The 27,528-nt window shown below is 47.9% G+C and overlaps 1 protein-coding gene and 1 long non-coding RNA gene across 11 annotated transcripts in view; one reads left to right on the top strand and one right to left on the bottom strand.

Moving 5' to 3' along the window:
• The window catches only part of ERBB4 (erb-b2 receptor tyrosine kinase 4), a 575,035-nt gene extending 570,257 nt beyond the window's left edge, over nt 1–4,778 (top strand). For all 6 annotated transcript variants that reach the window (XM_040562317.1, XM_040562315.1, XM_040562314.1 and 3 more), the window contains one exon: nt 1,912–4,778. In XM_040562317.1, coding sequence (XP_040418251.1) covers nt 1,912–2,348 — 437 coding nt within the window. In that variant the 3' untranslated portion in view covers nt 2,349–4,778. The remainder of the gene's footprint in view (nt 1–1,911) is intronic.
• A 3,580-nt stretch (nt 4,779–8,358) lies between these two features.
• LOC121072592 overlaps nt 8,359–27,528 on the bottom strand; it is a 46,646-nt gene continuing 27,476 nt past the window's right edge. The window contains exons 3-9 of one of the 5 annotated variants that reach the window (XR_005821328.1): nt 19,522–19,604; nt 16,625–18,698; nt 15,135–15,317; nt 14,545–14,676; nt 14,109–14,225; nt 10,845–11,347; nt 8,359–9,917 (exon numbers count right to left, since the gene is read on the bottom strand). This is a non-coding gene — a long non-coding RNA (uncharacterized LOC121072592). Of the gene's footprint in view, nt 9,918–10,844; nt 11,348–14,108; nt 14,677–15,134; nt 15,318–16,624; nt 18,699–19,521; nt 19,605–19,788; nt 20,540–27,528 lie in introns of those variants that run through there. The other 4 variants (XR_005821329.1, XR_005821325.1, XR_005821327.1 and 1 more) reach the window with 4 other exon arrangements.

The raw sequence follows: 27,528 nt of genomic DNA, 5'->3' as shown, positions 1-27,528 counted from the left end.
TCTGGGAAGGAATGAGAGAGGAATGAGGAAGAATTTAAAAACAAAAAATGAACAACAAACTCACTTCTTATCCAAGAACAAATATTTGGTTATCTCCAAGAGAAGAATCTTTCTTTGGCCAGCCGTAGTCTCCACGTTGCTTTGTTTATTGATCTTCTTTATCTTCGTGGCATTGTGCTTGGTAAATGTCACGTTGAACATATCACAGAACCAATACACACAGTTGGCATTTTATACGCAGGGGAAGTTTAGGATTGAAAGAACATGATGTGCTTCAGAGAGATCACTGCAAGGTGAAGTTTGCCTAGATCTGTGCCAGCTCGGAGTGTTACACTTCCCACTTGGCCTTCATTCATTTTTTTCTTTGTAAATAGTGACAGCAGTCATTTTGCTCTAAGGGGATGTGTCATTAGTGATTTGCTTTCAAACATTTGCATTAGCTTTAAATAAATTAATTAATGCAGATGTAAATGCCAAGTAACTACTGGGTTTGCTTCAGAATTTGGAAGCCACATTGTGTTACATGGTGGAAATAGAGGGAGTCCTGGGACTGACCCAGGGCAGTAGCAATTGTGGGAGTGCACTCATGGCTCTGCACTTCAGCAGTCGGCCTTGCAATAAGGGATTGGTGCCTGAGTTTGTTGCAGTGTCAGCGTACACAGGTGTTGTACACACAGCATAATGCTTCACAGGAGCTGCCTGAGCCCTCCGGGAGGCAGTAGTGGCGGCCCAGGAGAAAGCACCTCCTTCCTGTCTCACCGGGCACAAACTCAGGGATGTCACGGTGTGGTCACAATGCTGCGTGCGCTCTGCCATTTGGGGGATTCAGATGAAAGCACAATATGGTTGGCATTGCTTCAGAGTTCCTACTGCACTCTTGGCAAGCCATATGTGCCTGTTCCCTCTTACTGATTCAGCAAAGTTTTAGCTACATGTTCAAAATAATCTTGCTGAGCCTTGAACATTGGCATTTAGTATCTCTGGCCCCTTCCTGGAAAAAAACAGAGTTGAAGTGAGGACCACAGCCACCCTCTCATCTCCATGCAGCACGGCAGCGCTGTATGGGGAAGGGGAGTTCTGTCACCTGTGTCCTTTCTCAGGCATTTCCTTGGCCCTCTGGACACAGTAGCTGCAGGCAGGGGCCCATTTCCTTGCAGGGCAGGGCACTGTCTGGACCTATCTCCAGAGCTTTTTGTGGTGTTAATCCACAGCAAGTGTTTTGAAGGAGCTGTATGTAACCTGCTCCAGCTCCTCTTCTGGAGCTGATGTCACTCTCGTATACTTTCCAGGACCCATTTGAATCATTTTTTTCATAATGCTTCAAGGCCCTTTGTCCTTCAGGGATGGAAGGTTTTTAATCAGGCAAATTGTTCTGTTAGAAATGAAGCTGTCTTAGAAGTTAGCCCTTGGGGATGCTCTTTGTGCAGAGAGGCTTAACTAAGATTTCTGTACAGCTTTCTGGATGGAAGATACATCCAAGGCTTCATGGAGAGTCAGCCACAAAGACAAAGTATCTCTGCGTGTTTGGCTCTGTAGATCTTACTCGGACAGGAAGGCCAGGATCAGATGAGGCATGGGCTATGGCTCAGCGCGAGCTGTAGTTCAGTTTCCAGCTTTGTAAGTCATTTAGATGAGTCACTCCATCTCCCAGCGTCCTGGATCTTCATTTTAACCCATATTGGCTGTTCAGGTTGTAAATTTTTCACTTCTAGCAAGTATGTGTTCAACATAGTTGGCACCTGATGTCATCTGGAGTTGGGTGGAATGGCTGGGTGGAATGGCTGGGTGGAAGGATGCACTAGTCCTCAGGCTGCTTCCTGTGCAGTCTCATAGTTATATAAAAAGGTGGCTTGCTACATGGATGGACAACTCTCCCTCTTTGCTTATTGATTTTTTTTTATCTTTCCTTAGATTACCTAAACCCAGTGGAAGAGAACCCATTTGTCTCCCGACGAAAGAATGGAGATCTCCAAGCTGTGGACAACCCAGAGTACCACAACGCTCCAAACGGGCAGCCCAAAGCCGAGGATGAGTACGTGAATGAGCCATTGTACCTCAACACTTTTGCAAACACCTTGGAAAATGCTGAGTACCTGAAGAACAATTTGCCAGAGAAAGCCAAGAAGGCCTTTGACAACCCAGACTACTGGAATCACAGCCTGCCCCCACGAAGCACCCTCCAGCACCCGGACTACCTGCAAGAGTACAGCACAAAATACTTTTACAAACAGAATGGACGGATCCGGCCCATTGTGGCAGAGAATCCTGAATACCTCTCTGAGTTCTCCCTGAAGCCTGGCACTGTGCTGCCCCCGCCACCCTACAGACACAGAAATACAGTGGTGTAGTAACCACGGTCTTACAGAAGTGGAAAGGCAACCCCTTCTAGCTGCCTCACTCTTTCTCTCTCTCCTTTTCTCTTCTCCCCTCCCTACCTCCCTTTCTTTCTCCCATGAGCTTCCTCTTCTTGCCAGTTCACTCATTTTTGATATTTCCAAGTCAAAGGATGTCTTGGAGTCATTTGCAGATTGGGTTGGGAACCTGAAAGGAAGGAAGGAAAGAGACTGAAAGGAGGAGTGTACAACCTGGTGCTTCCCGCAGATCTGAGGGTCAGACGGTCGGAGAAGCCAGGCAGTACCAGTAAGGGCAGTGGCAGTGTTCCTGCTGTCGAACTGGTTCTCAGTGATTCAGCCCAGCCACTGCAGGGAAAGCCGCAGAGAGGCTGTCTCTGTCAGGAGGAACTGATGAGAGTCTGTACAGCATTCCTGGAAATCTCAATGCAGTTTCTATTAGGGGGAAAATTGGACATTTTTTATATCACGTGTGATAGCATTGTAATTGAGATTGAGAATCCAGTTTCTTTCTCTAACACTTTCTATCCCAGCAACCGGAAATGGCTAACCTGGCTTTTCATAATCGTTCAGATCTTCATCGTGGCTTTCTAAGAAATGATGATGTGACTCTAATAGCCGGCTAAACCCTTATTCTGAGCCACACCATGATTTTGTGCCACTTCGGTAACCACTGGGACTCCAGCTCAGAACTGGTGCATGACATGACCATTTTTGTATATCTGCCAACAGGACAAATGTTTTAAAGAGAAAAATCCTTTCAGAAAGGAGTAACAAGACCCCATCTCCAACCTGTTCTTCTTGAAGCTAAAAGACAGGCCAAGAAATCAAGATTTATATGTAAAAAGTTTTGTTTTCCTGTTTATACCAGCTGAACATAAGTACGTAAACAGACCCAAACAAATTCTTCCCTCTTTTTCTTCTTTGCAATCATGACAGGAGTAGGGGATGCTGTCAGGCAACACTGAGGACGAGATGGAGAACTGGAGAGTTCGGTATGGGTCATGAAGCCTGCTGGTGTTCTGTGGGGTGGCGGTGGGAAGGGTGCTTCAAACTGGAAGAAAGACACTGGACTGGAGAAAACGCACATAGCAGTTCACTGGAAAGTTAGTTTGCACTTAAGCTCCGATTTTATTTGAACTGTTTTCTGGATTTTGAATGAAGCAATATGGAAGTGACCAGCAAAATACAGAATAATAATTTTAAGTTAAAAAAAAAAGTGAATTATATGTAAAGGGTGACTGTGGAAATGCCAAAGTGAAGCAAACCAAGTCTTTGGAACAATGTCCACCAGTTCAGAGAGGCCATTGCATTGACTGCTTCAGAGAATACAGTGATGGAGCAACCACCTCTTACTGCTGCCACGTGACAGACAGCAGAGCAAGCCCTGAAAGGGATCAGCGGAGACGAATGCCTTGCTCCGGCTTGCAGTACAGCACAGAATGCTTTTTTCTAACAGGAGGATTACTCTTGCACAGAAGAAAGCGCATACGAGGTTTGAGAAGTCAAAATGTGCATGACTTGCAGAGCTTTCAGTCAAAAAGTGTAAATAAGTATAATTCAGTCTCCTTGCACTTAGATCTGCTTTCATCAGCCTCAGATTTTAGGCAGACACCCCACATACACACCCTCCTCTGTTTGGAAATAACATCTAGGACTGTGGCTGAAAGCTTTTAGCGACCTGAGGCAGATGGAGCTGGGAAGGGTGCAGAAGGGGCCAGTGACACTGATGGCTGGCTCCTGATGTGCCGAGACCTGTGCGTAAGAGCATTTGCATACCTAGTTCCCACTGAAAACCTTAAGGACATATTAAGTACCCTTGTAGATCTGTCTGTGTCTCTATCCGTTAAGGCTTTTAAAGGGGAAGAAATAATATCTGTTGGAGGGCGATCTTAAGCGAAAAATACCAGTTGGAGGGCAGTGTTAAATGATGCAACAGTATTTCAGTTTATGCACTTCAGTACTATTAAAGTCAAGATCTTGGGGTAATCTGGAAACAAAACCAGCAACATCTGGTGGTCTGGAAATTGTACCAAGTTCCTCCAGAATCCTGCCATATGAACAGCTTGCCACCTTTAATCATAAGGGAGCAGAGGAAGGAGTAAGAGACATGCACTATTTACCCAAATCTTGGTGGCTCAGGGTCAGCTTGTATGAAGAGATTTCAAACCTGGGTTGGTTGGTAGGCTTGGATGTGGAAAGCAGATGCATGTCATCAGGGTTGGTTCTGCCAACAACCTGCTTCTGCGCCGCGTGTGTTGAGGCCAGCTCGAGCCAGCTGAGCTGCACTCCAGCTGCGGGGCAGGTGCTAGACCTGTAAATGCAGTACGGAGCTGGGGAGCCCGAAAACAGCAAGGACAAGTATGGAGCTTTGACGCTATTGGAAGGAGATGTTGGGCCAGGTGGTACCAAGGCGGTGTGTGGTGGCAGAACAAAGTGACCCACGGAGCACTGAGGTGGATCGATGGCCCGTGAGCATCACGCGTCCCAGAGACCTTGTCTCCTCCCAGCGCCCTCCCGTAACCACTCATGATAGGAGACAGAGGCAGGCACTGGGCAGGGGCTGGGTGGCAGAATTGTGGCATGAAGTCCTGCAGACGTTGCTTCTGGAAGGTTTGCTGGTAGTGCTCATGGTATCATCTGAAGTATGGCCAAAGGTATGGGAGGTTGGGCAGCAATTGCCAAGCTGCTTGGGGACAAGGACCGGTGCAAGAGCACAGATGCCTGACAGTGTGGCAGCAGCTTAGGTGATATAGGTAGGTGGAGTAGAGGGGAGAAGGCATGGGATGGTTTGTCCCTGAACAAGGCCTTATAACAGAGTACCTCCTAATGGAGAAAAAACCTGGCAGTAAGCTTGTGTTTGAATTCAAAGAGGGGCATGCAAAAGCTACTGGGGAGAGATGCTCACATCTCCAAACCCTGAAAGGATGGTGCTAGGGTGTAGCTGCTAATGGAAGGTGAAGGCCTGTTTGTTTCTCGGATAATTAAGTAGTACCGGTGTTAGAATAGTCAATATGTAAATAATTGTGTTCTTTAACAATTTAACACGTCTTAGAAAGCTTGAATTATTTATTCAATTTAACTGTTGACTGTGGGTATGATGTAGTATATTAGGTATTGTGGAAACACAGAGGTTCCTTGAAGTGAGGCTGAGCAGTGCTCAATGCACCTTGAATAGCAGAGAGCACAAGGGATCAATGAACACAGCAGTCTGTGATGATGGAAAACTCAACAAACTGTAGCTTAACAGATGGGCATTCTTTTTCCGAGCTTTTGGTTTGAGTTGCAATTGCCAAAAATGTTCCTTGCATTTCCTGCTGCGCCTATAGTTGTCTTTTGTTGCAGTGTATGGATGTGCATGGTGCTGAGCACCTGGTTAACCATTTTCTTCCTCCCAATGAGAATAACACAGCCCATAAGCGTACACCTGTCCTTTGAAACGGAAGTTCCTTGGAAATAGTAGGTTTTTGTCCCTTTGCCAAAAATTGAGTTTAACCATGGTTAAAGGAAAAACAGTGAAACTAAGAGCAAAACTGGCTTTTTTAATCTAATCAGCAAAAACACCTGCCTGGCCATAACTCGTGTGTTTGCATTAGTGGTTATAGCTGGTATTTTGGAGCAAGGAACTCAAATGTACATGAAAATCAGGGCAAATATTCACCTATTACATTGTGAAAGATGAAGTTCAGGCTTTGTAAGGAATATTCACAGGTTTGTGGGAAAAAAGGGGTATTTCCACCCACAAATTGCATTTTGTCAGCACAAAGCAGTAGGTGAGAGCATGGGCAGAATTATTTTCTCCAGCTCTGATAAATTCTCTGGCTCTACAATGGTATCTATACACACCACTGTCAGTTTTTATGGATTTTATAATGCAGACACCTATTTATAAATGTTTTCCCTTTGCTTATCATAGCATGCACGATGCAAGAGCAGTGAATAACTTTTCAAGAGCAGATACCTGCATGTGTATCAGCCTTTGTCCAAGGCACAAAGCACACGTGCTAAATGAAGGAGAACAACAGCTTATTTTACCTAATCTCTCGCAGTGATACTTGTCTTAGATGTTACCTGCCTAGCTGAGGGCTATTTCAAACAGATGTGGAAGCTGGATTGATTTGCTGTAACGTAATTGACCGAAATCAACTTCTCCTGACTTCCTTTTTCAGTTCTTTTTCAAATTTTTCTGTACAATAGCTAAGGAGATGTGCTTACACGGCCATTTGCTCAGATGTAGCAGAGTATTTATAACTTGTTTCCAAACTGGTCATCCCTCCCAGGTAGCAAGCAATGGAAATAAATCTGAGTGCGTATCAGCAGCAGGAGCCACCACATGGATCTGTGTCAGGTACCTTAAGCTCAGCCCAGAGATCTTTCTACAGAAATAAATAAAGTTGTGTTGACCCTGGTTTTTACCACTTAGTAGAAAATGAATTCTTGACTGTGGGAGTTGTATGCAGTGATCTCATTTCTTGTGTTTCTCTGAGTTAATGAGGAGAGATCTTCCCTTCCTGTCCACAGGGCAACTTCTGGTAAGCCCAGAAATTGAGTGTTAGGGGCAGTTGTGTTTATGTGCTGCAGGGGCCAGGCAGCCTGCACACATGCAGTGGATCCAGCGCTTATTTCCAATCAAGATTTGGGTGGGAATTACACAGGAGCATACCCCTGCCCTCAGCCACCACCAGGCTCAGCCTCGACACAAGGAAAACAGCAGCTCTTAAAGACCAGCGTGGCCCCAGCTGCTCCAAAACCTGCTGCAGCCAGCTGGAGCCGGGCAGTCCAGGTGGGGAGTGCCAGCTGTGACATGGGTCTGGAAATAAAGCTTGGGGTGGGTTTTTTGGTATGTGTGTTCCTGATTGTTTCTTGTCCTTTGGTTTTATTTTTTTTTTAAGGCTAGACCTTGGGAAACTCAGGTGTTAACAAAAAATCTGGTATTGTTTTTCTGATGGGGTGTCTGTGGAGGTGTCCTGTGTCACGGTGGTGGTGCAAACAAAGGGCCTACGTGGGCTCTGTTGGGCTGTGCAGGAGATGAGGAGGCTTTGGTACAAGTCAGAACTAGGTTTTCCTGGTCCTGCAATTCCCAGGGTAACAAAGCCTGGCTGCCTTCAGGAGCCCTGTGCACCATGGGCAGGAATCTTTCCAGAAACCAACAGCCACTGTGGTACATGTGTCTGTCCGTCCACCCATTCAGTGGCAGGGAATGGGAGTTAACGTCACTGCCCCAGGGACTGGCAGCTGGGGCATCTGCTTCAGTGTAAAGGGGCACCACTCGCCTGCTGGGCTCTGTTTTCCCTTGTTCTGCACAAGTGGAGAATCAGGTTTTCCACCTTGATTTCCCAATCAGATTTCAAAATTCGGAAGCTCAAGTAGGTGTTCTGCTTTGAAGGCTCTTTAGCATGAGGAGGACTGGTAGAAAATAGGTTTTAGCAAGAACCGGACTCAGGCCTCAGGTTATCAGTAACCTCTTTGGCTCTTAAAGATCACCTCAAAGGAGACAGAATCGCCCGGAATTCTTCTGTATTTTCTAAAAGATGTTTTTACATGCAATAACATAAAAAGACTGTTCATTTCTAGATCTGTCAGTTGTAATGTTCCCATTACCCTGGATTGTAAACCTCTGCTGCTGACAAAACAGCTTGTCTGTTACACGTCCTGGATTTAGGTTCAAATGTTACTTCAGAAAGCCAGGGCTGTGAATGGGCAGGGCCTGGGGGTCTGCAGGGTTCACACTTCCTCACGGGACAGGAAGCACGGTCATCCACCAGGGCAGCCTCTGCAGCTTGGCTGCTTGGAGCATGCCCCCACTTCATTTTTTCTCTTTTGCTAAGTGGTATGCAAGTAGAAATAGCCACCGTTACAAACCAGGAATAAATAACAAAGTTCCACAGTTAGAAGCACCACTTTGAAATGTGCAAAAATGATTTGTGTCCACCCTTATTTTATTTTAGCACATACTCCTACTGTTCTGTGCAGTAGTACTTGATGATGCTAGTAGGCTCACTGCTCTTGGGGAAAGGACTGAAGCTACAGCTGTCTTCATTGCCCTGTGGCATCAGCTGTGATCACTGTGTAGAGCTGGGCAATGCGGAGCACCTTCTGGGGAAGCTGGCGGGTGTTAAAGCCCACCTGGCGGTGGTGGGACACGGTGGGACTTACTTACCTGAACTGCAGCCATGTGCCTCTTGTGACCAGTGCCAGGCTGAAGAAACGGTCCCACCCAAGGCATCCTCCAGTTAGGGGCTGTGCTGAGAAAGGAGGAGGTGTGAGAGGGACAGCTAAGGTTGCTTTCCCAATGAGGAAGTGAGAGCAGTCAGTGCTATGGTTTTTTTCTCCTTTATTTTAAGAGAGCCCTTTGGACCTTGGTGGGGGGGGGGGGGGTTAAAGAGAGGCTTGTAAGGTATTATGCCATGCGAGTAGTTACATCCCAGTTCTTTCCCCTCCCCAGTGAAAAAAAAAAAAGCCATGAAGTTGTGCTCCAAGCGCATCGTGCATGAAGCCACCAGGGCAGAGGTGCACCTTACACAGCACCCTCTTGCTGACGGCTCGGGGTGGTTGCTGTGACCAGGGCACGTGCATACATCCAGCTTTGGCTGTCACCGCAGAGCCACTGTCCCCACGCCCTGCCCAGGCTTTGAGCCCTCTTAGGGATAAAAGCACTGTATTGTCCATAGCACTCTGAAGACTAACCCTTTTTGGATAACCACAGTAAGAAACTGTGAATGGTATTTTATAAGTGTAGATATGTATGCCGTTCTTTTGAGGTAAGGTACTATGACATATGTAGCATAAACTGGTACTGTTGTTAAATGGGTCGATTATTAACTGAGCAGCTGTGTAAGGGGTAGCTAACTTTGAATGCACTACAACCAGTGTTCCTTTGGAGATGGGGACTGAAGGTATTTGCTGGGTATGTGTCTTCATGGTGGGGTATGTTGAGGAGAAAATGCAGATCAAAGAAAAATCACCGTTATTTAATAGCATTTCGTGTTGTAAATTGGTGCACATTCAGTACATTATTCATAGTGGTTTTAACCTTTTTTTTTTTTGGCCTAGTTTTTGAAATTTCCCCAACATCCTAAGTTAGAATTTCTAAAGAGGTAGCAGCCCTAGTGTATGGAGGGGAAACTGAGGGGAAAAAGAAGTCTGTTTCTAAAAACAGACTATCCAAAACAACCTCTCCAAAATACATTTCTTAACCTTGCGGTCTCAAACTAGGTATTCGTCCTGGTGAGGCTCAAATTCCCAAGCCTGGAGGACAACACTGCTGCCCCCTCAAAATCCAAGGCTGGGCCCGGTCTGGGAGGCGAAGCAGGAAGAGCACAGAGCTCCTGCGAGGTGGGCACCCCTCACAGCACCTCCCAAACCAGCACAGCTGCCTGCCGGGAGATAGGCAAAGCAGGGATGGGGAGGGTTTTTAGGCAATTCTCCATGTGTTTATAGTGCACAGAGGTGTTACACACTAACTACTTCTGCCTTATGAAGTACCTTCAGAAGAAGAGAAGCATCAGCATGTTGGGGAAGACGCTCATTTCGTGCAGAGTGATGCATTCAGAGTTAGCTGCCTTTCTGAAACAAAAATACAAAAACTACTGTATGTTACTTTGAAAATGTGAATAGTATTTTTATAGCTTGTTAAAGACACAGCTAGTTGCATTTGTAAATAAGGATAATGTTGCTTTTATTTTCCTTGTGGACACCATTATTTGGAACATAATTGTCCTTAGGGTTGATTTGTATATAGGTAATTTGCTTGTGATTTATGCCGCTCCTCCCCTTTTCTTTCCTTCCCTTCCCACCCTCTGGTTTTGATTAGAAATACCATTTTTGGCATTCTGTGTGATTCTGTGTTTTAGCACTATTGTGGTGTGTTCAGACTTTCTGCACTTGCTTACACAGTAGGGTATGCCAATTGTGTGTGGCGTAATGTTACTTTAACCTTTTGTTTCTCATATTTTAGCTATTGAGGATTACGCACTGTTAAAATACTTACTGACCTGGGTTAATATTAGGTACATATTTTAGCATAATTTCCCTTCTTTTCATGGTTTCTTGTTTTTTCTTTTTTTTTCCCCCTCCCCTCCCCTTTTGTCTTGTTTGGAGGCTGGGGAGAAGCCTGTGGATCTTCTCTTTTGTGTGGTTATACTTTTTCCCCCGTGTGCAGTCCCGAGTTTCTCCTCATGGTCCTTGGGGTAGAGCTTTATCTGTTTGTTAAGGCAAATGTAGACTGCGACCCACCTTGCATCAACCCACGCTCATCCCAGCTGAACAATTTGAAAACTGTTCTGCCTTTTTGTTACATGAATCTGTCAGAAATATATTTTTAATTTAATATAAATGAAATTCAATAAAATATGAAATAAAACGCCTCTGTGTCCATGTGGAATTTGTTCCCAGGGATCGAGCATTTCCAGCAACACAGCCCCTGCTCCTGTCCTGGCCTTGGGTGCTGAAGCCTCGCGCAGGGCACCTGGGCTGGGGTGGCCCTGTCCTTACCTGCAGGCGGCGCTGCCTGGGGGGCTGCTGGGAGCTTGGCCCTCCCCCTGGCAAAATGGAAAGGCACCCGCACACGGGATGGCCCAGAGCCAGGTGAAGGCCAGCAAGCTGTGGGGCGGCCTCCCCAGCTGCAGGCAGGGAGCATCTGGAGGACAGCTGGGTGCCACCCAAGAGTCAGCAAGGCTGAGCAGACCCCAAAGCCATGGCAGCCTGGGAGCACAGCATGACTGAAACTCCAATGCGGGTAGCCTGGGACTGCCCCCATGACACCAAGGCCAGCTCCAGCAGCAACCCCCTTCTTCCCTGCCGCTGGGTGTCCGGAACACCAACACCACCTTGTTATGTCACAGGGCTCTGCGCTGTGACCATCATGGGATGCGCACAAAGCCTGTGAATGGTTTCAGTCCTGCTGCCCTGTGTGCCAGCTCACCTGCATGGGGACCTGCTGCAGCGCCTTAACCCCATGGCAGCCCCAGCCGCAGTCAGGTTGGTGTACAGCTTCGCTGGGGGGGGGAGGGTGCAGTTTATTAAAACACAAAACCCCAATGCCTTAAATACAATTAAAAAAAAAAAAAAAAAACACATTCAAGCATGCAGACTGCATAAGTATTTGCACACCACTGTGTTACCCACCCTCCCACCACTGCAGCCTTGGCCAAGCCATTACGCTAGCTTTGGCAGCTGCACCTTCACAGCCAGCTAAAAACTGGGGTGGCTGCATGCAGCCCTCACCCAAGGGGCTGACCCAAGGCACACCCCCAGCCAAGCACCCACCCTGCAGGGTCCCATGGCCCCTTCCCAGCACCTTGTCTGCTGTGAATGCTGGAGTTAATCCCTCGGGTTCTGGCACACACCCGACATCAAAATGCTCTCACTGCCCTGAATCTGCCTCTCTGGCTAACTGCATTACCAGGACTCTGGAGAGCATTTTAAATTTAGTGCGAAACGGTAAAGGTCATTTGGCTCTTTGAGGCGCATTTTAAAATACTCCAGTCTCCCTGGATTGCAACTATTTGTTTCAGGAATGACCTCAACATTTTATACCCACTAGCCTGGAAAGGTCATTTCACAGCCATGTACAATTCCCTTTGCTGTGCCAGGTGCTCACGTGGCACCTCTCTGAACAGGCCTGCCTGGTTTCAGTCAACGCCGCAAAGGCAGACGAAGGCGTCAGCTGGAGAGCATCAGGAACACAGCTCTTAGTGCCAGCGCTGCTTGCTGCAAAGCTGCCAGTTTTATGTTATTAAGCATGCATGCTCCATGAATTATGAGGGATTATGACCCGCATTTTCCCCAGGGACTGCTGAAGTCCTGCTCGCCAGCAGGAAGGTGTGCTGCCAGAAGCCCCTGCCTTCCCAGGAGGGCTCTGGGGACAGGGTGGCCACCTGGCACCCAGCAGGGCCCGAGCACCGAGCCCTGGCTGCTGCTGCAGCACTGCGTCCTTCCTGCGCACCAGGAGACGTGCACTGTCACAGGCTGTGGCTGAGCTAATACGGCGTGGAGGAAATGGTGTCTGATGCGAAGTCTGAGATATGAACATGAAAACCTCCTGCTATCATTGCTGTAAAAGTTTAGCAGTGCTTCAGAACAAATAAATTCCAGACACGAGACAGACGAGTCTGTTATTAAATACACCCTTCCCACCCCAATTCACTGTCACCAGGTGGGTTTGATTTACCTGCCCCTCCCCCCAAAAAAAAAGAAAAAAAAAAAAGATTAATCAACCAGCTATTTTCCTCTGAAACAATATTAATTTAAAGCCCTCTGTCACTCATTCAGACAAGGCCTGCAAAGGCTATTAAATTCAGGTGTTTAAGCTGCTGCTGACAAGCACAATTTAGCTTTTGCAGGCAGTTTCATGCTGCACGAGGTTATCCATGTCTTTCATGAAACAGATGGGCAAGTGCATATGAAATTATTCAGACATGAAGACTCATTTCTGAATAAAGGTTGATCGTGCAGTAAAAGAAAAGAAAAACACTAGCTGCAGGGCTGGATGACCCACCACAACCACACCAGCAGCAGGCTTTGGAGCTCTGCCCAGCATGTGGCTGTGGCTTCCAGCAGCAGCCCTGGCTGCCTTGTGCAGCAGCAGCATTTTGTCCCAGCACAGCTCAGCTGCACCCCGGGTGCTGAGCGCGGGCGGGCAGCGCGCTGCCGAGCTCTGCACTCACCAAGAGCAAAGCAAGCAGCAGCTGCTGGCCCCGTACCACTGGCGGTAAAGTCTGGGACCACATAGGCGGGGGGGGGGGGGGGGGGGGAGGGGGGGGGGGGGGGGGGTCAACATTTCAGTAGCAGTGGAGCAGCCCCACAAATCAGAGAAAGCTCTTTAAAGCTTGCACTCAATTTACAAAATATACAACTGTAAAGCTGCAAAGAAGTCGATGAATATCCCATTTAAAACAAACAAAACAGAAGATTGTACCAAGTTAAAAAAAAAAAAACAGAAGACTTTTAAAAAAAAAACCCCACAACAAACAGCACCACTGAAGTCACGGCAGCTATTGCTAAGTCACAGGGGCTGAATACATCTCGTGTACATCTCTGAGTGGCCCGGGAAATATTTTGTACATTGCTGCCTGATGCTAGAAAAAGTCAAACCAGAAGACCAGAAGGCAGCAAATGAACTGCCCCTTGGCTACTTTAGTCTGACCATAATGCTCTCTCAACTAAACTCCTCTGCCAGGATTACACAGTGCCCATCACACAGGCAGAGTCAGGCTGTGCAAAGAGCTCACTCCCAGGAAATGCCTCGGCTCTTCAGCTTTTAACCAGCCTCAAATGCCAGCTCCTTCGGCGTTCAGTGAAGGCTGGGGGGTGCTGCCCAGGGCTGGACCTGGGATGGGGACCATGGGGACCATGGGGGCCTTGTGGGGCCCAGTGGCACAATGGACCCCAGGAGATTCAAGGCCTGAGCCTCCCGTGTATGTTTGTATTTAACTGTGAGGCTGCGATGCCTTGGTGGTTGTTGGTGGTGTTTTTTTTGTTTTTGCTTGGTTGTTTTTGTTGTTGTTGTTGTTTTTTTTAAGTTTGATTTAGTTAAAGTGCAATGAGGCCCTGGGAAAAGCTGCAAAAGACAAACCTGCCTGTAAAGGCAAGGCTATCTGGGGACAACACATTAGAATAAATAAACTGAGTAGAAAAAGAGCCCAGGAGCAGCTTCTGTGGGGATCCCAGGGGGGAAAAAAAAAAAAAAAGACTCAATGTGCAAGTGTAACAGCTAGCTGGGACCAGTACTGTGAGAGGGTGTAGCTGAGGTCTTACCTGAAAGGTTGTGGCTGGAGCGTTCCGTATTGCCCACATCTCTCAGCCCAGGAAGGCTGAGCTGGAAACTTGTCCTCCTGAGTCATTTTTGCAACAGCATCACCAAATGTTTGCCAGCTGGAATGCCGGGAGCATTTTGGAATAACTCAGTCAAGACATTTGATTGAGCCTCTTGAAGATTTGGTGATATGGAGGGGCTGCAGGTGTGGGGTTGTTTTAGCTCCCTGACCCCATGTCCCAGGCAGGCTCCTGGGGACACTGCAGGGGCACTGTGAAAGTGTCCCTGCCCCCTCCCTCCAGCCCCAAGGCAGGATCTGTTGTTCTCGACCTGCTCCTTCCTTGGGCAAAACTGATTTTGAAGGTTTTTCAAAAGCGAGCCAAAAACATCAAACCGAACAGCTCTGGCCTTTGCTCCTTACTGACCTCTGGTGCTCACCTGGGGACTGCTGTTCCCAAACCTGACCCACCTCCAGCTCCCAGCGCAGCCACCAGGCCAGGGGTCGCTATTTAATGCCCAGACTGGCATGGGGACAGCCTCAACTTGTCCCAGCAACCAGAGAAACAACAGCTGGAGGAAAAAAGCGGGAGAAGGGGGATATGGCATGATGAGATTAAACTGAATTGCACGGGCAGAGCCTTGAATGTCCTTGAGAGCAATGTGCCCCTGGAAGAGCCCCGGGACCACAGGGGGGCTGTGCATCTTCCCAGAGGGGATGCTGCCAAAAACAGGCAGCTGGGTGCAGCCTCTGATGCACTCAGCCCAGCTGAGAGCCATCCTGAGTCTTTGTGTGTGTCTCTATTTAAAAATGATCACATGGCAAGACTTAAAAACCTTTTTCCATGTTATCTTCAACTGTCCATTCAAACCCGTCTTCCCCCTACTTTTGCAAAGTGGCAGCATGTGCCAGAGCAGGGCACGGCTGGTTTTAACCTCAGCTGACAGGGCACCTGCTGAGGTCCTCATTTCAGGGAGCACCTCCAGAAGGGACGCCCGCTCCGTGCCACCAACCTGCTGTGTGTGCTCACCTCTCCAGGGAGAACAGCTGATGAACATCCAGCACAACTGCAAAAGCCTCATTTCCTTGCAGAAAAGAGCCCTGCTAAGCTGAGTGCCTCTCTTGTTGTGCACACTGCTGAAGGCCACCAGAGTTGCTGCAGAGGTGCCAGGACTGCAGATGGCCAGGCTGAGATGGAGGCAGCAAGACGAGGCTGCAGAAACACAAGAGACACCAAGAGCATGTTAAACCTGACCTTTAACCCAGGCCTACTTTCTTCCAAGCATTTGCCGAAAAACAAACCCAAACCACCAACACCAAGCCAAGATGTGCAGCAGCCCAGCCTTAGCAAAGCCCAGCTGCTGCCCTCTCTCCCTGCTCTCTCCTGTCATGGGCCAGCACTGAAATGAGTTTAACACTGCCTTTGAGCCTCCCGCCCTTCACCTCAAGCCCTCTGTCATGCTGCATCAGGGCCATGACACTGGGAGACAACATTAAGGAAGCAGAAACTGATCATTTCATTTGGCATAAATGCCATGAACAGCATAAACTGTTTCAGGCAAGGCTGTGTTCGCCTCTGTGATAAATCCTCACCCTCTTCTCCCCTATTTTGTGGTGTTGTTTTTTTTTCACCACAAAAAGCCTTTACTATTGTTATGCAAAAGAAACCTGTATGAATTGCTTCCTGCAAAGCACAGCAAGTAAACAAGATTGTAGCAACAAGGGAACAAGTCACAGTTTCTTTTCAGGCATCCCCACAGTAATCTGCTTTTGTCTCCATTATACAGGGCGTGTGTCGCAGTGCCCCATGCGAGGGCCTTGCACAGAGCTGAGCAGAGGAATTACAACAAAGGAAACCCTTTGTTCCCACAGACTAGAAATGGTCCTGATTTTTCAGACCTTTCTACCAACGTGTGCTCCTGGCAATGCAGGGACAGGGACTGGGCAGGGGACAGGAACAGGGGAGGACAGGAGGGGTAAAGAAACAGCTGTACAGCGTGAAGAGCCAGCTGATCTCTTTCACGGCCTGCAGCTTTGGCACCTGCCTCTTTCTGTGTCTCTGCTTCTCTCCCTCTGACCTTGCTGGTCCAGTTGGGGCTGGGGACCGTGGGGCTCCCCCCGCTTTCCTTGGCAGCTGAACCATGGCTGAAGGCATCGCACACCGCAGCACGGCAAGGAAAGCAAACACGTACACAGCTTCAGCAAAACCCTGCCTGCTGGCAGCTGAACCCAGCTACTCCGATACTGCTTCGGTCAGCGGTGAGCGGTCCTAAGCAGGCTCTGAGGAGCATGGAGCAGCACCAAGGGATGGAGAAGACCTGGCCAGGAAAGCACAGCCTGCCTGGGGCACGCCACACCTGTCTCTGGGCTTGGTGCTATGCCATGAGCCGTCTGCACAAGGAGGGAGCTGGATACTTCCTGGTGCAAACTCGTGGTCCATGCTACTGCTGCAGGAGCTGGGAAACATCCAGACTGGCCCATCTTTATGACACTTAACGGGTGACCTGAAGGGCAGCTTACCGTATTACTTTTATGCCCTTTGTACCTCCTCTGCTATGCGTGGAACAGCTTCCATAGGTGTTTGGGTTTCTTCTTCCATTACTTTTTAACATAGCAGTTGGCAGGGTCAGGCTGCCCATCGTTAGCTGCACTGAATGCCACATCATTGCTTTAAGTTTCAAACATGAGTTGTGGCACCCTGGAGTCCTGTCAAACCAAGGAAAAATGAACGTAAGGACTACGTGCTTAATGTGGTTTAACGCTGAGTAGAGACAAGCCCGCTATGATTCTATTCCATGGCGCTATGAAAGCCACCCCACCTGCCTGCTGGCTGTAACACGGCATGTATAAAGCTGCTGCCCTGATGCTACAGGGAAACCCGGAGCTGGCAGACACCCCCAGCCTCCCTGTCAGGATGCGCTGCAGCTGCAGGTTTGCAAGAAGGTGTGTTTGCACCTTGTAGGTTGTGCCACACTACGGCCAGCAGCAGGGTGATTTATGGAGCTGAATGGGGGGCCTGAGCAATGAGTGCACACACAGACATACAGGCAACTGGCCCACAAGGAAAGCCCCCTGCCAAAACACTGCCATGCTGTGCATCATGGCACGTAGGCAGCGAGCTGAGAGCTGGGCAGCAGGAAAGAAGTAATTGTTCAAGACTTTCCTGTCTGAATTTGCTGATTTGCTAAAACTGGTGTTTGATGGGGCGGTGATGGCTTCCAACCAGGAACAGGGAGTTGTGGCAGGAACCAGGGACTGCAACACCTCCCAGGACCCCAACAGAGGTGACACTACAGCAAGACTTAGACATGAAATGTTTGCGTATCACGGGCAGACAGATTGAGTGTCCTGCCATTAGACATAATGCCTTTGCCAGAAAAGAGAAATGAGCTAAGAACTTTCCTTCCCTACCATTTTATCTGCTCTGTGCAGGATTGCCAGATTATGCAGAAATACTGAGCAGCAGACAGTGAAATGTTTGCATTGCATTTGCATTGTTTACAAAGAGAAGTAAAACACGCTCATTTTGATTGAATGTATTTATAACCGCAAGGGAGAAAATGATCGTGCATGGAAGGCAGGAGTAACGACTGGGTGATTTTCCAGTGCTGATCAAATGCAGACTTACTACACCCGAGCTGCCCCCCAGGTCCTTACCATGTCTGTTATTCCATGACCTCTGTCTAAAAGGGTGGCAGAGAAGGAGACTATGTCCTGGTGGGCAGCAAGGATCTCAAAGCATCTGACCAGCGAACACAGGAGAGAGGATGAAGTTCATCTCCTAATTGACTAAACCGATTGCATTTTGTATTTTAACAGAATCCATGTATTTTTCTGGGTCTCTGTTAGCTGAGAGGGTAAAACCCCATCAAGCTTTAATGGCCTGGAAGAACTTTACAAGGTAGCCGAGACTGCAATAGTTAAAATAAGTTAGGCTCCAACCTGTACAGGGCCCAGAATAGCAAAGCATTCACAGGTGGTACCTCTGTGCAGGCAAGCAGCTTCATTTCAGTCACATATAGTGGCGAAACAACAGAGGATGTTTCCTGTCACATTAGAAATATTCAATAGCTTTTAATAAGGACAAAAAGAGGAGGAGGAGGAGGTGAATATTTCAGAAGCTATTGTTTGAATGTTGTAGTTTTAAATGGTACCTACAGTAACTTGGGACTAATTTTGAGGATTAGGGTCCATAACATGATGGTGGGGCTGTGTCTCCTGCTCCTGCTTGCCATTTGGTATAGCAGAGGGAGAAGTTGAAGGGCTTGGATGGTACAATGAGCTCAACCGTCCTGAACTTCAGTGCTTCTCTAAAGAACAGTCACCGTGCTTTTGACGTCACCAGCAGAGCATGGACAAAAGGCAAGCCAGTGCCAGAGCTGCTCGATAAATCTCGGCCTCCCGATTCCCAGGCCAGGGTCCTGCCAAGTGAGTGCTGCCCTGTACCGCAGCATGAGGTGCCACTGCAGCCCGGGGACTTTGCTCGCTGCCTGTGCAGGAGATGAGGATGTCGCTCATGTCCTACAACCCTCATCAACCCAGCACAGAGTGCTTTGACTCATGGATGCCAGAGACAGCATTAATATTCAAAGATCTGCCAGGAGAATGTGAAAGGGTGAGAAGTAGGTTTTCTACACTGCTAAGAAGTTATTCCAGCATAAAGGAGAAGAAACAATGTGAAATTCAGACCTCTTCATGTGACATCCTATTGTGCTTACATTCCCTATTGTCAGACCCGATAGCTGTCTGAGAACAGATGTCAGATTACCCTGAATGTTACTTTTTTAAAAACTCACTCAATGCCAGAGATATGTTGTCAGTTTTCAGACCATTTTGACAAATTGTGCCTGCTGTGCTGTGCTCCTTGACAAACCTGCAGCGAGCCCCGGAAGACTGCACTGGGGTGACAGACAGCAACTGAGTCACCACCGTCCCCAGGATGCTGTACCAGAGAAGCTGTGCCACCTCGTCCCCTCCAGGCTGGTTTCCCACCCGCCACAACACGCGAGGCACTGCAGGAGACCCTCAGCACGCTGGTCGTCTTTCCTGGGAAGCTCCTAAGTGAAACAGCCCAAAGACTTGAGCAGGGACAAGTCTGGACGGGGAAGGCTCTCACTGAAGCAAGTCAGTGGCAAGGAAAGGGCTTGGTCTGCAATGGCCTGGGCCACGCCATCTTTCCCATCCTGCTCTTATGCTGCTGGGAGAGGACTCACACCTCTTTGGAGCACCCCAGTATGGTTTTGTTAAATTCTAGGCTTTGGAAAAGCATGGAGGTGCTAATTCCAGTCCTGGTAAATTGGTTGTGGAGACAGGAGAAGGTCACTGCCACAGCCCCTGTCCAGCTGGAGACCAGCGAGGATTTCTCTCAAACATTTGTTCATCTCTAATGGCAACAGGAACTTTACACTTATTCTTACCTTTCTCTGGATGTAGACAGCCTCTGAAACCATCTGAGCAGAGAGCTCTTCTTGTGGTTGTCACTGGCACAGCTTCACCTTATCTGCAAAACACATCATGGCCAACTCGTTTCCTCCTCTGCCTCATTTGTGGCAGGAAGCTGGGCCTGCTGCTGAGGACTAATGCAGGGGCCTCTGAGGACGCTGCCACTCCACAGCGCAGCTACAGGCTTTTCTTCAAACACCAAGAAATGCATTTTTCAAGGCCAGCGGTGCACAGGACATTACCCCAAATGAGAATTTCTCCAAGGTACAGTGCCCGGCGCACTGGAGGACCTCCAGGGTGAGCTGGAATACAATCTCTCCCCAGCGGCAGAGCACAAGTGCTTGGACTCGCTTGGTGACAGCAGAGGTCACCGTGGTTACCCGGGGAGGAAGAGGAATGACTTTGTGGGGCCCCCGGTGTCCTGCTGCCCAGCTGCACCATCCAGCTGCAGCATATTCATCCTCACTGTGAGAGGGGAAAATACCAGGAGGGAAGAGGCTGAACTAAACCTGCCTGCACATGGCACACACCAGCCTGAGGAAGGGATAAAGTTGTGGTGATCAGCAGTCCCACGAGGCTGAATTACCCTGAACTGGCTGGTGGCTCCCCCACCTTCCCCAGGTCCACGCTGCATGCGCCTCGTGCTCACGGCTACACTCCTGAGCCTCTCCCCCAGCCGTGGCCCCTGTCATTGTCCTGCATATGTCACACATATGTATGTCACGCATACACCTGCCTGCTGTGCAGCACAGGCAGGGTTATTCGAGTGTAAAACAAGGGTGGTTTGTGCTGGGTGCACAAGCAGGGTGATCCCATGGGTGGGATACTTCCTGACACTCTCTGGGCAGGTGTCTTTTTATTAAAAGCAGAACTTTGTAATTTTGGCTCTAAGTTTCCTTGTTTCCCTCTTGGAGCTAGGCATGAAGGGCAAAAACATGTTTAGGATGCCTGACACAAAACTAGAAGCTTTCTGGTCAGACAAGTGCACCGACAGCTCAGGCAGAGGAGGGGAGAGCAGAGAAAACCAACCTAACAAAGATTTTGTGCCCCCTTGCTATGCTTGTGTGGTCCCACTGTACCCATATGGGTCCCTCAATCACCTTTCTTTTAAGGTAGGTCCAGCATCACCCTGGCAGGACGCTTCCCCACCGTGAGGTCAACAAAGAGCCCTCTGTAAGGGCAGGAGAGGGAGAATCTCAACCCCAAAATTCATCCAGACCTAGACTTCTTTTGACTGGAAAGCAGTGATTGCTGGATGGAAAAAAAAAAAAAAAGCACATCGGGCCTACTGGGAGGCAAAGGGCAGCCTATGAAAGCCATGCTTTCTCTCTGCAGACATAAACAAGGACACCAGAAGCCAAAGCCTGTGACATTTATGTTAGAAAAAAGCAAAGGTGTCTATTTTCCTCTGTGCCCCACACTGCCCAGTCTGAAAAAGAGGCAGCGCTGACTTTTCAACTTAATTAATAATGCGAAACCTGAGAGAGGGGCAGCTGCGCAGAATCCAGGAGAAGAGAGATTGCAAAGAGATGAATTTGCTGATAACACAGTACTTGCAAAACAAGCTTCTGCTATTCCCCTCTTGACACAGCGTCTGTTGCCTACCAGGGCAATCATATCCAAGTGTAATTGTCTAACAATTGTTTCGCACTGAGAAAATAGTTCTGATTACAGACATTAACACGTTTAGGCATTAAGCTTCCTCACTGTAATTACCCTTGAGCTTCGTCTCACAAATGAATTAATGTGCTGATCGCCTGGACTAATAGAACCAGCAAAAGGGTGATGAATTGCTTCCAAATCAGATAAAATCAAGCGTGACATCATTTAATTAATTTCAAGGCTTGGGGGGAGGAGAAATGGGGTCAGCATGATGCTGGTAAGAAATGTATCTCTCCCTTAGTGATTTCTTTGTACACAGAAAAAGGCAAACAGGAGGATGCGGATGGGGAAGATGCACACCAGGTGAGAATGGGGCTGTGTATGAGCGTGCAGCACCACATGGCCGCGGCTCCATGACCAATTCAGCACAGCTGACATAGGTGCAATGGATGGCACTTCATGTGGGTAGGAGCTGATGCACTGCCCACCTTGCTGTTACACTGAGAAATTCTCCAAGTGTCGGGGCCCATGCGTGAGCTCTGCTCCCTCCCCAGACTGGGAGCCCACTCTCAGCCTCCCTGGGGTCACTGCTTCAAGGTGAGAGCCGCGTGCCTGAGGGCGGTGTTGCCCAAAACCCTCTCCTTTGCCATGTCCCCAGCAAGGGATCATTTGCTGGGCTGCCAGCATAAGGCTGCAGTCAGCCAGGGGTGGGCCTGGCCAGTGCTGCTGCCAGTCCATACACTCTGTTACCCTCCTTGGCTTCCCCCAGCACTACGAAAGGCTTATCATTTTTTTTGAAACAAAAGGGGTCAATGGAAAGGACATGGCAGGGTTCTGGACCGCTACTGTTAAGTACAGACTCTCTCAAATTAAAGTCTCCCTTCAGATCGCTGCCACCTGTCAAATAAAACAGCACTGCACAAGGAGCTTGTACCCAACGGGGCTACACACGGCGCTTTCTCCTTGCACCCTGGCAGATAACAATCCATCACCAATTTCAGATTTTGCCTCACACGGAAATCCTACACAAACAGCCACCAAGAGAGAAGGTCTTATAAATCAACGGTCTGCATTACAGCTTCCATCTAGAGCTGGCTTCTGCAGTTTGAAAGCAGACTGGCTTTTTACGTACACATGCAGGGATACAGACTTTATGAAGATGTGTGGGCCTGGCCTTATGCCAGTTTAAACATATGGTAGCAGCGCACGTACACACACACGCGCATATATGCATATGTACACATACATATATATATTTGCTGTCTGGAGATTAACAGATACTCATCTCTTTTAAGTGTACATATCTGCATAAGCACAAGCAGCACACAATGCACATGCATGGACACACACAAAGAGCCCAGCCCACAATGTACAAGCACATGCCCGATGTCATGGCATTTCGGCAACAAGGAGCTCTCTCTGTCACTGCTGATTTCAGCAGGAACTGCATAGGGCCCTCCAGATTTTGCCATGTGTTCTCAATTGTATTTTGTGTTGCTGAATTTTGGAGCAGCAGAGGGAAGGAGGCAGTGAGACCTGTGGAAGATAAATTTCAAGATGTAAAGCTTTTCATTCTCTACAGCGTGGCGAGAGGCACTATGCTGTACCGCAGAGCGTGGCTGCCACTCGGATAGCAAAGGCAGAGGAGAGGGGAATTCAGTCCCCGCCCAGCACTGAGAACGGTAACTCTGGAGTCCCTCTGTGACAAGGCTGTTTCTTGGGCTTTGCCAGAGACCACAGGTCTGGCAGCCCAATATCAACACCCTTTGGCAGCATTCGTCATTGTCTTGGATGTTTTAATTCATCCAGGCGCCTTGGGGCTGGTGCAGCTTATGACTCCATTTGTTTGATGCAGCCTTACAATAAATCCAGTTAGTGGAGCGGAGAGTGCAGATGACAGTCAATGTGATATAAAGTCCTTTCCTTGTTTTCAGAACCTGATCTTGCAAGGAATCAGGCATCTCCTGAGACAGCGCTAGCTCTGATTATTTGCTCTACTCTATAAATGACAACCAGCAAACAACAGCAAAGAGCACCGCTAGCCAGGCACTAACTTTCACACATGCAATGAGTTTGAAGGTCGTGAATTTTCTTTCCTGGTGGTGACCTACCATATTGCTGCATCCTGTCCCTGCACCCTCACAGGCAGTCGGAGGAGAAGCCAGTCCTGGAGAAGCCCCTGGCCCTGCCCTAACATCCAGCTCATCACAACGCTGCCAGTTCTGCTCTGACAGCTCTGGCCATGCTGTGCTGTGGGCCTTACTCTACTCTGCTTTACTCCTCAGTAAGAAGAGCAGCTCATCACACTTGGTTTTCTTCTACGCTAATGAAAACACGGTGTGCTTGCTATGAACGATTATTTAAAAAAAAAAAAAAAAAGGAAAACAACACTAGATCCAAATGGTGCCAGATGTTCAAATAACTGGCACTGATGGCTTGTGGAAATCTGGCCATGCGTTGCTGGAGCTCCAGCTCTACGTTTGATGGGTAAGCCAGCTTTAGGGCTGCAGCGAGTTGGAAGGGGAAGCAACAAAGTGGTTGGGTGGTTAAGGATTGATTTTTAAGGGCAATTAAACTTCCAGCGCAACCCTCTGGTCAGTCGCATCCTGAAGTTAGGTGTGCTGAACTTCTGTCTTGGTCACAGGAGATTTATGCACCTGAAGACCTTAAGGGGTCTGCGGCTTGTTCCGTCCTTCGGTTCTCCAGCAGGAAAAGAAGTTGGAATAAAATAATCTTTTCATCCCCGAAGGATGTTCTGGTGTAGAAAGGTTTATGAAATACTCACAAACTGTGCTACAGGGAAGGGGCCCTTGTAAGCACCTTGCAGGGGCTCCTTGGCAGCACAAGAATGTCACGGTATTCTAGAAGCGCAAGAGAGGGATTTGCTTTTACAGTGTGACATCTGCCAAACAATTAAGGTGAAGAGCAATGTGCTATAATCACTTTTAGTATTAAACACACACAGTAAATGTTTAAAATACATGTTGTTTTTCTTGTGTGTGGTTTTTTTTTTTTTACAAGAATGGGGTATGTTGTTTTGCACCTTACTGTTAGAATCCTTGCTGCTAGGATCATAAGCTTCAATTCAAAACTGCATAATTATTGCCAGGGACCTGCTTCTTCTCCCATTATGTATTAACTGCACCTAGGAGATCTGGAAATGAAAGGATCCAAGCTCTCCTAACTTAACGGTTGTTTGGAGGATTTGCTGTGTGGGTTTCTTATTTTACTTCCATCATAATTTAAAATAGTCTGAGAGATTAAAACAGATAAATAAAAATAACATTGTATACTTACTGCCCAGTGTCTTAGAAATCTACATTAAACTCATGAACTATAGGGACACAAAGGAAATCACATTATGCTTCCCATACCTCCTTCTATTTCCACAGGACTCCTTTAATCACTTCGAGCCTACATGTAAGGCTCTGGAGGCAGCTTCCCCTACCAGTGCTACACAAACGGAAACCCCAGCAGCTGTCAGCAAACCAAAGGGAACACAAAAAATGATGTCCCAGGCTAAGCACAGAGGCGGGTTGGTCCCCTGGTCCTGCTCACACCATCTGCAGCAGGAAAACCAGCTTCCTGGTTCTGACTGCAAACCAAACCATGGCCTATTTTCCCATCAGAACTAACTCCCCAAGGCAAAACCCTGTTGGCAAACAGGCTCTGGCACCACCACCCTTGGGATCCATGCAGAAGCTGTGGTGGGAGAGGTGCTGGAAGTACTACAAAGGAATGCAGGGCTTGCACCTCATCTCTGGTTCAGCTCATATGAGGGGGTGGTTAATCTGGGGTTATTTGGACCTGGGGCCATGTCCTAACCCAGCTCCTCGCAAAGCAGCTATTTCTAGACACTGGGCTTGTGTGCAAGCCCTGCCTGAGTAAGGCTAGGAGGAAATGTCCCCAGAAGATGCAAAAGCCCTTGGGCTGGTGTCATGCTGGACGCAAGGTCCTAGCCCTGCCCATGTTACAAACGGTGTTTGCATTTTTGCATGCAGCACGTTAATATTCATGTATTTGTGTGCTGCCAGCCCTGGGAGCACGCAGACATCCTCTAATGGCAATTTCAGCCTGGTCAAGGTGACTGACCTCTTCCATTAAGTGCTTCCAAATTTCCAATCTATCCACGAATGTGAAAAATCTGTGCTAATTACAGGCCTGTCGGGAGGCCAAAAGTGCAGAGGGGAAATAAGGGGATTTCTGAACATTATTTAAAGGCACAGCACCAACTCACCAGGGTTTCTGGCTTGCACTAACACACTGTCCTGGTCTCTGCTACCCAGGCAGGGTCTTTGAAAAACAGGGCCCAAAATCTGGGAGAGGCTGTGGTACTGGGAGCTGCCACTGCCTCCGAACCCCTGGTCTTTGTCCCAGCCCATTCTGCGTGCTGAACGTCTGGTACCCATGTGCACGGTGTCCTAACACCCCAAACGATATGTGCGCGTCGCTTACAAATAGTGTTTAAAACATAATGGCTTATTAATACAACACATAACATTTGAGAAGTGGTACGAGCTCTCTCCCTTTTATATCCTTTTTAATAAAGCACATTTTGAAATTCACTGACCTTTTTTCCTTTTTCTTTTCTTTTTTTTTTTGAAGTTCCCCAGCTTTATGTAGAAAGACCCCATCAGTGTGAAGTGGAATATAATGTAGTTTATTACCACTAACAAGGAAATGGCCCATAATTCTAAAGAGACAAAGCCTCAAGTGAGCTATGAAGGTCATTTTCTTGCATCCAGAAAGAAAATGTAATACTGACTGTCTCATGCTTCCCATTTCAGAGACAATGTGGGCTGCTTTCAGTTTTATTGTATTAAAGAGTAAAAATGAAGATTTTTTTTCTTTCAGACCGCATTTCAGACATTCAGTCCTCCCCGCCTTGGAGGGAATGAAGACGACTATTTGTCTACATTTTTCAGTGTTATTTATACTCCTCTGGATTTGATGGTTGGTATGTTCTCAAGTCTTTAGGAGACACAAATCCCACACTGCACACCCAGCCACTGCTTCTTCCTGCCAGGCACAGTCAGGCACCTCAGGGGGTGAAGGCTCAAACAGCAAACTCACAGGCTTACTCAGTACCGTAGTTACCTCCAGAGCTCTCCAATAATATTGTTCCAGGTTTTGGAAATCAGGCCTTCCTGTGATACCCTCATCCCTCCTTCATGCATGAACCTAAAAGCAATGTTAGAAGACAGCGATGCTGCGCTAAAGCCAATGTGGCTTCAGCAGGTCACTGGAGGGACCAGGCTGTAGATCATATAATGGATAGGTGTACAAGGCTGAAGAAGAGCATTCAAGCCTTGGGTAACAAGTGAAATTAAACATCATCCTCCTTCTCCAGCTGTTCCTGTATCAGGGCAGGTCAGAGCCCCACCATAGCAAATGCTGGGCAAAAGCACCAATGCTACACTCCAAAAATGTGCCTTTTCTGTTTTGTCCCTGGAGCAAACACATTTGTGCACTGCTGCAGCTCTCATGTCAATGATAATTGGGCTGTAAATGAGACAAAATACACTTTTCCATATCCCCGTTCCCTGGTCCACCTCTCCCCAAGCAGCCTAGGGTAGGAGATGGATAGCACCTTCCTTCTCCTCCTCTGCCTCAGTCCTGTGAGTTTATTATTTTGGCTGTGCTAAATGGCTCAGGTTTTGGGCTCTACGGCTGTAGTAACTGGAAACATTTTCTTTGAGTTTCAAACGCAGTATCTTCCTTGGGGAGATGATGCCCAAACCCAAAACCTAGTGGTTTTCCTTACATAACCACCTTCCCCTCCAATTTCAAATGGTGTCACGTTAAAAGGAGTCCAAACGTACTGTGGCATTACCTGCAGCTAGTCTCTGTTTTCTAAATGATGACAACAAAACACTGTTGATTGAGAAGCTTGTAGTCTCCTTATCCAGGGTAGGAAGAGAGGGGACATGTAAACCCACCAGTAGGCTTGAAGGAGAAAAGCACACAGCAAACAGACGCCGAAATGTCCTCGGGCAGTGAGGGAGCAGTGAACTCTGCCTGCATGCACATGGGAGCCTGCAGGGAGTCAGCACTGAACACACTGCATATTCACAGCTAAGTCAGTCTTCTATAGACTGGTCTTGTTGTGAACAGATCAGGAAATAAATACTCTTTGGAGGTACATAGCAGGTAAATTGCCTTAACCCCACTTACTTAAGTCAACAGAGGTGTGCTGAGGCGGATGGGTAAAGGATTTGACCTTATCCGTTTGCTTTGGATACTACCCAAACATCTGAGCATCCATTTCTTATCACTAACTAGTTCATCACTAACTGATGAACATTTAGCAGCTTCGCCAAAGACTGCAATTTGTCTTTCCTACTTGAAGTGTCAAATGTCATCCTAGCAATGCATAAGCA

This window comes from Cygnus olor, chromosome 6 (genome assembly GCF_009769625.2).
Source record: "Cygnus olor isolate bCygOlo1 chromosome 6, bCygOlo1.pri.v2, whole genome shotgun sequence".
Lineage (NCBI taxonomy): Eukaryota > Metazoa > Chordata > Aves > Anseriformes > Anatidae > Cygnus > Cygnus olor.
Note: the sequence above shows the minus strand (reverse complement) of the source record. Positions and strands in the feature narration are given on the sequence as shown.